We start from the raw sequence: 12,052 nt of genomic DNA on the forward strand, positions 1-12,052 counted from the left end.
AATAAATAGAATGGGTATAAGTGACATAGTGATAGGTCTCATAGGTAGTTGGGAAAACTTATGAATGGTGAGTAACAATTCAATTAGTGAACTAATAAATTGATGACTTAAGGGAGTATTTATTAAGTGAGTAAAAGAGTTAATAATTGGAAAGCATTTTAAAAGTGAAAAGTGGTCAAATGAGTGGAAACAGGTTTGAGTTTTAGTGAAATAGATGGACAAGTGAAGAGAAATAAATATTCATTGCTAAGTGGTATAACTAAGTGAAAGTTTGTAATTGATAAAAGATTCAATGTTGTAAAAATTGGTAAATTAGGAAATCTTAGTGTACTTGATGAGTTCCTTGAGCTCACGCGTTAACTGTTTAAATGCGTAGGTGCAAGATTTGTCAAGAAGTTGTAAATATGGGTTGGGAGCTTCGCATCACCCTTCATATGAGGTTTTAATGTATTTATTCTAATTGATATTGTATAAGGACTTTGGCATGTACATAAGGACTTAATTCAAGTATAACATTTGTAAAATTTGAGTTGAAACTCAAGTCGTTTTGATGTTATTAATCAAACTTTATTTTGTTATTTGACTTGAATATGTTTACTCTTTGTATTCGAAGATTAAATGAGGTTTCAAGTTGATTTATAATGTTTTAGAAACCATGGAATTGATATGGATATGTTTGGGCAAGATTTTGAAATGTTTTGGAGACGTCTAATAGGTGATGTCATGACCTAGATTGCTTCTAAAGCCCTCAAATTGTTTTGATCATACGTACATCAGGACGAGTGAGGGTGTTACAATAACAATTAAAAAAACTAGGCCCATCCAATGGCTAGCAGAGGAGATCAAGGCTAGGAAAGGTGGCGATTTTAGGTTCCATTTCATGGGATTTGGTTCTACCTTAGGGTGATCTAAGTGGACAATTTATATGAGTAAAAGAAAAGGAGTCCATAAGTGGTCAATCCTATTGGAAAAGATCACCGACGATGGCACTAGGGGCAATGGCCATGGGTTAAAATAAAAAGAAAAAAAAAAGAAAGAGAAACATGTATGGAGAAATATAAGTGGAAAGGGAAGAGGCCATCAAAGTGAAATTTTTATGTTTTTATTTTTTCATTTTGAATTTTTTATAATTATATTTTTTAAATTTTTAGCATTAGGACTAAATTAACAGAATATACAAGCATTGAGAGATAAATTTGAACTTTTTAAAATTAGGAACAATTTGACAGGTTGTGTAAAATTTTAAGAGCTAAATTTATTATTATACCAATCAAAATAAAGCGACAAAAACATTCCGTCTGGTGACCAAAGGCTTTTTATCATTGAAGTGAGTATAAAATGAAATTAAACTAATAGGAGTGACTAAATTATCAAAAAAAAAAACCAAAACTAACACTTTAAAATGTGAGTAATTATCTAAATAATTTACCCTAAATTTAATTAGAAAACATCTACTATCTATATATATTATATCAAATTCATTATTAAATAAACATTTAAAAAAATAATCATAAATATTACTTTATTTGTATGTTATTATAAATTCTCAATGAACGCAAAATGTATTAATTTCTTTGTTTATACATGGGAATAACATTTTGAAAATCTAATTGAATGAAATTATAAGAACAAGAACCCTAAAATAATTCTTAAAAGAAATCTCTTATATAAGTTTCTTCTCCTTTAAATTTCCTTTTAAGTTGACTTCCTTTATCTGTGTTACACAAACTTCTTGTCAAAAAAAGATTGCAATGGAAAACCCATATCTTTTAACGACTCGGACTCATTTGGACTTTACCTCAAATGATCGTACAGTCTAGAGATTTATGCCAACCTTTATATATTCTTTTATATGATTTATATTTGCATCCTTTGTTTGTATGCACACGTGAAATAGAAATTTGAGGTTTCTTAATTTTGGGTTTATTTTATAAATCAAGGTTATTTATGTCCCAAGCTGATAATTTTAAAAGGGTAAAATAACATAGATTCTTTTTATGTTAAAAATTAGATTGTATTTTACTTCCTCTATTTAAAAAATGAGTAAATTAATTTTTATATATTAGATTAAAGAGAAAATTAGCCAATTCTATTAAAAAATTATTTATTTGTATTATTAAAAATTGGTGCACCTGTCAAAATAACCAGAAATAACACGTGGTGTGCCATGTGTACGTCATGCTGACGTACAGAGACTAACTTTTAACAGTAAAAACGGATATAATTTTTAACAGAAAGACTAATTTACTCTTTGTTCTAACTTATAAGGACTAATTTACTCATCTTTTTAGTAGAAGAGTAAAATATAATTTGACTTCTACTACAAGATCTTCATAGCACTTTTAACTTTTATAACCATAATTATAAAACTAAAAATAAAATTCCTACTTAAGCATAACATTGAACTTGGTGGATATAGAAAAGGAAACAGTACAAAAGAGTTGGAAGTCCCCTTCCTAGTTCCTATAACATGCCATGTTTAATGGATGTGGGGGGTCAGAAAATGAACCATCGACAATACGTTCAAATATGTACCGATTAGCTGCTTCGGTAAAGTGTACCCCGTCCCAATTTACATGAGCTGAAGGATCTTGGCAAGGTGCCGCCACTAATACATCCTTCCCTTGTTTATGAACCTTTCCTCCACACCCCAGGTTCTTGTTGTAATTGTACTTTCCACCATGGCCGCAGCATGTTCTAAGAGGTTGATTGAACCCTGCATGCATTTTTCCTGTTATTCACTTCTCTGTCGGTTGCTTCAAAAATCAAATTCGAGTGGACTTACCATGGTTTCTTCCTTGGCTAATTAGGGAGTATTTCACTGAGTAAACATCAACGTAAGTGATTGCAGCATGTGGCAAATCTTTGCGCAGCTGTTGAACCGTCTTTTTCAGACCATGGTTGAAAAATTGGGCGACTTCATTGAATGGCGAGGCACATCCATATCTATCAATCTGACCTGCTAACACCGGGATACGCTCCATGACATAGGGTAAACACCCAACGGGACCTGTATTGTGTATCCAAAAGTATCTGCCTCCTACGTCATATATATCCTGCGCGTTTAAATCCAAATTGTAACGTAATAATCAATAAACGTTATTCAAAACATGATTTAGGTTTGGTTTACTAGCCTTAATTATAGTGAGGAACTGGTTAAGCACATCGGGAACATAAGCCTTAACTTCGTCTACGGACATGTTTAAGAAATAACCAGAAGTGAGATCATTTTGGCCAATGTCGAAGGTGTACAAGGCACTGGAGAAGTCTTCTTCCTTGGGCAACATTGTTTCATAAACACCACCTACGTACATCATCAATAAGATAATTCAGATCGAGATTACCCGAAAAACGGAGGGAATCGAATCAATTGAGAGACAAGTACCTCTTTTACGCACAATTTGTGACCTCACATGAAAATCATGGAACTCGTAAAATTGAACGTTCAAGGAAATGGGGCTGAAACCGCTTTGATGCAAAGTAGTGTTCTGAGGTCTAATGGTTGATCCAGCAGTGGCAAAGTTAGCTCCATGTGTAAAGTTGGTTCCCAGGGAGTCCAGAAATGCACTTAGATAGGGTAACCCAAGGCTCTCCGCTGAATAAAAACATTGTTAACATTAATCAAAGATACGAAAATATTTTCTCCTGTTCTTTAGCTACCCTGTTACTTGGTTACGATATATTTAATTTCCTTTACCTCTTTATCCAATAACATATATTTATATTTACAATTAACACATACATTTGAAATTTTGAACCCACCAAGTAAGTTAGGCCAAGAGCTGGGTTCAAAAATATTCCTCCATTTCTATCTGTCATAACCCAAGAAAAGATATCAAATTAAACCCTACTGATATAAAATGTATCAAAACAAAACCTTTTGATAAAAAAAATGTATCAAGTTTAATCTAAATCGAATTCCATCCATTCCAATAATGGAGTTTGAAAGTAAAATCATGATTTTACTGAAAACTGAAAGTGACTGTATGGGTTGATTTGATTTTTGTTTTCTATTGACTTGGTTAAAAATCGTAACTTGTTGCCTTTTTTCTTTTATTCTTTTTTTTTTATTTGCTACAGGTAAGAATTTTGATTGGTTTGAAAGAAGGGTATGAAACTGGGGCATCCATCCAACTTTCACCTATATAAATATTAGATAATTTTAGATACCATTCTCTAATCATTTTTAGGTTATGCATATATTTGTATTATTATCTTAATAAGGAGTTTATATTGAATTTGTTTAGGCCGGAATGGATACATAATCTTAAAAACCATTCGCTAAATTCCAAATTCCACGTTTTACTCTCTCTTTTTTTCTCTCTTTTTTAGTGAAGTCAGAGTCAGAAGAAAAATTATTCTTAAAGATAACCTTTTCTTTCCGGGTCACGACAAAAAACAAAAGTTTACTTTGGCTTAGCGTCGGTGGATGCTGCCGGCGTTGTTGTGACTACTCTCAATCACCAATCAGTAAATTAATTTAACTTATTTATGGTAGTATACTAAAGATTAAAGTGAACTTATGGTGAAAAAAGTCTACATTTTGATTGCTATTATGATTAGAAATATTGGAAGATCCAGGGTTTGATGATATATATATAATATCAAAAAACATATAAACCAAAGGAAAAGAAAAGAAGTACCTAAGAAGTCGATGACAAGGCGGCCATCGCAGTAACGGCCAGCAGGGTGACCAAAGTAAGACATTCCATTAGGAGGAGGAGCTTGACCAAATGCAGCTGACAACCCTCCAGTGTCGGAGTTTGAGTCACCGAAGTTGAATATTGCCGGAAACTGGCACGGGCCTTTAGCAAGCACCAAGGATGAAGTAAGGTTCACTAAGAAGACACCAAATATAGCCACAACTATAATGGAAGATCCATCAAAAGCCATAAGTAGGAGTAGAAACTAAAGGCTTCAAAAGCAAGAGAGTCAGGGTTTTGCGACTCAGTGATGAAGACAATTGCCTGCCTATAAATTGTTTTTTTTTTTTTTTTAATTCTTCCAAAGCTTTCTTTAACTATGAAAATGTCTTTTAACACCTTTCGGGAATACAAAAATGGGTTAAAATTTAAAATTAAGCATATGCACTTTTCAGTAATTTCACTATTTCTTAAAAAGTAAAAAGGATAGAGTACAAAATTGGTAGGACTTACCAAATTTCTAAACAAATTGTTGGCTGAACTTATTAGCCTCTGGCTGGCAGAGTTAGATGGTCCTCAATACTCCACAATCCGCATGATCATCTTTCATCTTTGGGTAAATTATATTGGCGATCACCAAATTATTAGTATATTTTTATTTTAGTAGTTTAATTATAAAACCTTTCAATTTCATCATTATGTTAGAATTGTAAATAATATCTAATAAAAAAATTAGAATTGTAAACCAGGATCTATCATGTCAAATTATCAAGAATAAATCAAGAAAAAAATAGATGCGGAAGCGTACCTGAATTCATCGATTTCTTAAAATCTACGGATATTAGGGTTTTGATATTCCAAATTAGTATACAAGTAATCTAAAGAATGTGGCTCTCTCTTTTCTAAAGATGGGATATTAGAAAAGTTAGCTTATATATAATTTGAGGATCATAACCCTAATATTTATAACTTTGGCATATTAGCCCTAATTCCTAATTAGCCCATCATTAATTAGAATTTGATTAGAACTTAATTACTAGAGTATCTACACATATTTGACCTATACTTTATTTAATAATTAAAGCCCAATAAAACTTTAACCAAATTAGATCACTTTTAATTTTGGCTAGCCTATCATGATAGTAAATAATAACATGTAATTACCCTTATTATATATGTGATGCCATATTTTCCAACAATCTCCCACTTGGACCACACATATATATAATAATTACTTTATAGTTACATGTCATTATATAACCTTATGAGCTCAAAAATTTTACTATCATATCAAAAAGGTATTCCGAACAATCTCGTCCATCAATTATGTTAACATAGAACCAAGACGACTTTCGTTACATATATCGTAACTAAATCCATCCCTAATCACATATATTAACACAATCAAATGACATAGATCAAGTGTGGATGTGTAGCATAAAAATTACATGTAATATGATCTAAACATGTCTATTTCCAACTGGTCTTTCTTAAACCTTAGTGAGATCAAACCTTACCAAAATCAGAATGTGAATAAACCAAATAAACTTTATTTCTGCAAAAACTAAACTTAATATCCATAAACTGAAATAACTGAAAATGTGTTTATAACATAAAAGTATTTAAAAGTACAAACTCCCAGTAAAACCAAATATCCTTAAATGATATTACATCCATATGAGCAGTGTGCTCTTATAAAACCTTAGGTGTAGTCCCTTAGTAAGCAAATCCGCAATCTTGGAGTTTGTCCTAATATGCTTTATAGGCACCTAACCATTCTAAACTTTTACTTTAACAACCAGGAACTTAAAGTATATGTGTTTTGACTTTGATGTGCTCCTGTTTCTATTGGAATAAAAGACTGCAATTTTTTTTTCACAATTTGCACCTGAGTGACAAAATCTTGTATCCATATTTCATCAAAATTGGAGTTTATATACCTGATGATCTCTAACTGATTAGACCTCTGATATGTGAGCATGTAATCTTTTGTTCTCTGAAAATACTTTATAACCCTCTTGGATGCTATCTAATGGTCTAAACCAGGGTTGTTTAAAATATCTGTCTAACATCCAACAGTGTACACAATATTCCAATGTATACAAACCTGAACATACATTAGACTTCCCATTGCTAAAATGTAAAAAATCTTATGCACTTTTGTAATCTCAAAATCATTCTTAGGGTATTGATTGAGACCATACTTATTATTGACAAATAGTATGCCATTAACATATAAAACCAAATATAGAACCTTACTCCCACTAAACTTATGGTATATGCAATTATCGACAATATTCATCTCTAAACCGAATGAGATAATCATTTGGTAAAAATTTGTAATACTATTGACGAGAAGTATGCTTAAACCCATAAATGAAGTTCTTTAATTTGCAAATCATTAACTTTGCATCATCAGACACAAAGTTTTCTAGTTGCACCAAATAAATGTATGATCAATGTTACCATTGAGAAACCATTAACTTAATATTCATATGATGCAGCTTAAGGTCAAAATATTCCACTAAAGCCATTATAACCCTTTCTCTAGTGGATCTTTTTAATGACATTCGTTCTTGATGTTGTTAAGCTCGTTCTTCTGAAACAATTACCTTATCTTGAATAGGGAGTTGTTCAACATTGTCTTATTAATGTTCTAAATTCACTTCTTAATCAATGATAGGTATGAGAACCGAAACATCATCAAAAGTGATAGTAGGAACTGAGTTAGAATTCAATTCCTCATTAAAAGAAATGTCTCTAACCTTATTTCTCCCTCCAAACTCAACATCCTAAAAGAATGTTGCAATTTTTGTCTCAAAAATATTCCTAATTGTGGGATCATAAAACTCGTAGCCCTTAGACCGCTTAGAATTTTCTTGGCCCTTATACTTTATAGACATCAAAAAAGTTAGAAATGATGTCATTTCATCCTTATCGTTTTCAGCAAAACGTTTCTCAATTTCGTCAAGAAAACCTTAGCCTGAGTAATATTTTCAGATTTTGTTCCCTTAAAGGCTTCTGAAAATGTTGTGCTTCATGATCATTAGACTCATGCAATTTGAATGATTCCACCTCTCAAAATCCCTTTTAACATAAGGGGTGTTTTCCGTAGCGAGAGGTGCGGGTTGTTCTTCCCTTAGTGCAATGTCTATGTTCATACAGCCAAGCACTATAAGTAAGTGCCTTTTCCATTCATTAAAATTAGTCACATTAAGTATTACTATAGAATTTATATTAGCAGATATTATGACAGTAGAAGATGAATTAGCAGAATACAGAACAAAAATAAATAAAAATAAGCTCACATCAATATTCATAAGTAAACAATAAATTCAAGATAATAGCTAATCCCATCTCAAGATACCAAACACAACATTAATATCAAATATTTGGATAGTAATATTTACAATAAGCGGTACTCTTGTTGTAGCAATCAAACATTGACAATAAATTATGTCAAACAATGAATTAATCTTTGGGCTAACATATTGCTCACATAAAGTACGTGTCACACATTTATCACCACAGATGTCGTTGAAATTCTGCCAAATATTAACTTACCTTTGGGTCAATTAATAAACACATGAATCACAAAAACATATAATCATCTTGATATTTTAAATAAACTAATCTACACAAAAGATGTCACTTTGGCGACATTTTATTTCAACTAATCTATTTAAAATATTTGGCATCCTTAATTAAAACCTAAAGCCAAAATCTGAATTTATTTGTTTCAAAATATTTCTCTTAATTTCATCTTTCAATCAAATTAAGAGATAATAGTACATATATGTATATATATTTATCCCAAAACAACAGACAACGATGTTGGCAAATATAATTATAGTTGAATAAATCATAAACCATTAACAACCTCATATAAGACTTCAAATTTAAACAAAAATAATTTGGATAAAGGTAAACCTCATCTCAAGATATCGAACACTCCATTAATATTTTATCTTTAGACAAAATATTAACTTGTAAGTGATATATTGGTGTAATAATCAAACATTGACAATAAGAACATGTCCAACCATAAATCTTCTTTTGGGTCAATTTATTGCTCACATGTAAAACTAAATAATTGTCACATGTTTATTACCATAGATGCACATGTAATATTATTAACCTTCATTTGGGCCGATCAATATTAACATAACTTAAGTTACATGCACACAGCCTTTTATATTTTAAAACAAAATAATTTATACAAAAAAAATCACTTTGGTGACTTATTGCTTCAATTAAGTTATTTAAAAATATATATATAAATATACCAATATTCAAATTTAAAATTTACCCAATAGTCAAATTTCAAAACTTTTTTTTTATTTATAGACTCCAAAATAACCAAAAATAAGGTTGTCTTAATAATGCAATAAAAAACCGAAAACCTTAATCTTTGACTGGTTTTCTTTTTTATTCCAAAATCATATATATTAAAACCAAACAAAAATAATGTAGTGGTTCAAAGCCAAATAATTAACAAGCACATGTATTCATAATTTTGGCATGGACAAAAACACCAAAGCAATTCACGCATATACATGTATTCATAATCAAATAGAAAAACTTACCTTAAATTTACCATGTAAATCTAAAGTTGTATTTATGATTAAACAGATATTCACATGAATACTTAAAAAATATTTTCAAGCCAATAAATCTCAAAAACAAAACCATAATAGTTGCCATATCCCATAATTCATACAATAAATCATATAATCTAATTTAACCAAATATTTGGAACCATAAGATGCCAAAACCTAAGATTGTAGAACCAAACTTAAAATCAAATTATTTAAATATGTATATAGTTGACATGAATTTGCACCAAAGCACCCATAAAATTGAATATATAACCATAGCAAAAAAAAAATGAACAACTTCAACGATATCCATCAAAACTTAATTTCACCAATTGAACTATAAAAGATATTTTATTGAATAATGGTTGTCGAAACCATTTTTTAAAAACAAAAAATTTAGGTTGTCGACTTTAAAAAATGAAAATTGGGAGTCGCCACCAATCTTTTATTAAGGTGTGATTGGATCACTTAAAAAAACGACTTTGGTCTACGAGTTTTAGAAAAACGGATCCAGGAGTCAGTTACGTTCGAGAAGGATTAGCACCCTCGTAACGCCCAAAAATTGGTACCTAGTTAATTAATTAATGTCTTAATGTTGAAAATTTGAAAAATATAATCCTTAGCAAAAACTTTTAAACGTTACGTATTAAGACCCTTATCATTTCAGAGAAAGAAAATGCCACACCCAATGCGTTAGGGCACGACATTCTAATTTTCTCAAAAATGAATTAGGCCAGAATACTTGTGTAATAAAAATTTAAAAGAATATCCATTTATTCAAGATTTAAGAAATCGCGGCCCAATACGTTAGGGCACAATTTCTCCAAAATCCCAAACTCGAAATATTTCCTTTATTATTTTTTAGAAAAAATCTTCATTTCGAGAAATCAATGCGTCACATCCAATACGTTAGGACACAACGTGTTGAATTCCCAATAATGAGTTCTTATTTTTTTGATTAAAGAGAAATGCTCGATTGTTAGATTTAACGAAGAAAATCGGAACCCAATACGTTAGGGCTCAATTTCCTTGAAAATCCTAAATACAAGCATTATCTCAATTTTGAAAATTTTAAAATCGAGTGAAAAATGATGTGATGCTACATTAAATATACAATGCAATAATAAATATTACGATGGCATAGAAATAATATGAATAAATGAATAAACAAAATCGATAACAATAATCCATGACATGCAAAATATTAAATGTAAACTCAATTATATAACGAAAGGAGGAAAGCCAACCAAATAAATGAAGAAAAGAATATATATAATATGAACATAGAAATTATGAAGATTAAAATATACATATGATTTACAAATAAATTTTTTGGGTTATGGAACGTATATATATATGCAATACATAATATTTATGAATATAAAGAAAAATAGATAAACATATATAGATTATAAAATAGGTATTTAAAAATATATATATTTGAGCCCCTTTTTTTAAAAAAGAATAAATATCCATATGGATATAAACAAAACATTTGCTCAAAATATATATATGTACATATAAAAAATAATGATAATAATAATTATATTATAGAAAATATACATATATATAGGAAGATAAATGGATACATAAAAAGTATATATATAAATATTAAATAATAATTACAATATTAAAAAATAAATATACGTACATATAAAAATATTTGTTTTAAAAAATAAATAAATAAATAAAAACAACAAATATATATAAATAAAAACTAATTAAAAAATAAAAGAAATAATTACATTATGGAAGTTAATTAATTTTTAAAAAAAAAGAAAAAAAAACTAAATTGAACTGAATATGAAAAATCTGGGGGAAAATCTGCAAATAAATAAAACCCAAAGGATTAAATTGAACACGCGAATTACATAGAGGGGCTGGAAGGGAAATTTTCTCCTCTCCTCTAAAACGGCGTCGTTCCAGCGGGGCTAAATTGAAATTGAAAGCAAATTAAAAGGCTAATTCTAAAAATATAAAAAAAACTAATTGTAAAACATTAAAAAGGCGCGAATAACTCCTAGGGCTCGAATGGGAAAATATCTCCATCCTTTGAAACGCGTCACTTTATTAGGGCTAAATAAAATAAATAAAATTCGCAGCGGCATCACCTTCTCCCTTTTTTAAAATCGTAAATAAGTAAAAAAATAATCGAAAAAGAAAAAAAAAAAGAAAATAGTAAGCCACCTTTAAAAAAACTGCCAATAGTTTTCCCTTTTTTATTGATTCCTCTTTTTTTTTTCAATGAAGGGAGAGGCCTCTATTTATAGCTGAGCATCCCCAAATCCAACGGTATAGATCAATTACATCAACGGCTAAGATTAAAGGGTATCTACAAATTAAATCTTTAAGATTACAAAATCATATCTTCTAAGATTGCATATCATATCTAAGATTGTATATCCTCGAAAATTATGTTTCCATATGTGAGCCTGGGCTAAAATTGGGTATTACAATGGTTATAAACACATATTCACACAAACTATAATCATGCATTGATCATCAAAATCATTGATATGCATATAATTTATATACACAATTATAATAATAGAAAAATAATATTGGATTGCCTTACATATTTCATATAAACTCAAATTTATATTCATGAGTAAAGACATTATCATAAAACTTCTTTATACGCACAAATACTTTAAAAAAATCCATAACCACCAAATATAAAAAGAATCCCAAATTGTATAAAAGCCTTCATATGCACAACTACTTATAAAAATTCATAGCCACCATATAACAATATAACAAAACCCAAAACTATTATTCCTAATACTCAAAACATAGATTTGAAAGATATTA

General features: G+C 29.7%; 1 protein-coding gene across 1 annotated transcript; it reads right to left on the reverse strand.

Moving 5' to 3' along the window:
• Window positions 1-2,334: 2,334 nt before the first annotated feature.
• On the reverse strand, window positions 2,335-5,157 carry LOC107921071 (alpha-L-fucosidase 3). The gene is made up of 5 exons (XM_016850923.2): window positions 4,644-5,157; window positions 3,386-3,595; window positions 3,135-3,304; window positions 2,786-3,056; window positions 2,335-2,716 (listed from the first exon to the last, which is right to left on the reverse strand). Exons 1-5 carry the CDS (start codon window positions 4,891-4,893, stop codon window positions 2,457-2,459), a joined length of 1,161 nt encoding a protein of 386 aa, XP_016706412.1. The 5' UTR covers window positions 4,894-5,157; the 3' UTR covers window positions 2,335-2,456.
• Window positions 5,158-12,052: the final 6,895 nt, after the last annotated feature.

Source organism: Gossypium hirsutum, chromosome D01, assembly GCF_007990345.1.
Source record: "Gossypium hirsutum isolate 1008001.06 chromosome D01, Gossypium_hirsutum_v2.1, whole genome shotgun sequence".
NCBI classification, from domain to species: domain Eukaryota; kingdom Viridiplantae; phylum Streptophyta; class Magnoliopsida; order Malvales; family Malvaceae; genus Gossypium; species Gossypium hirsutum.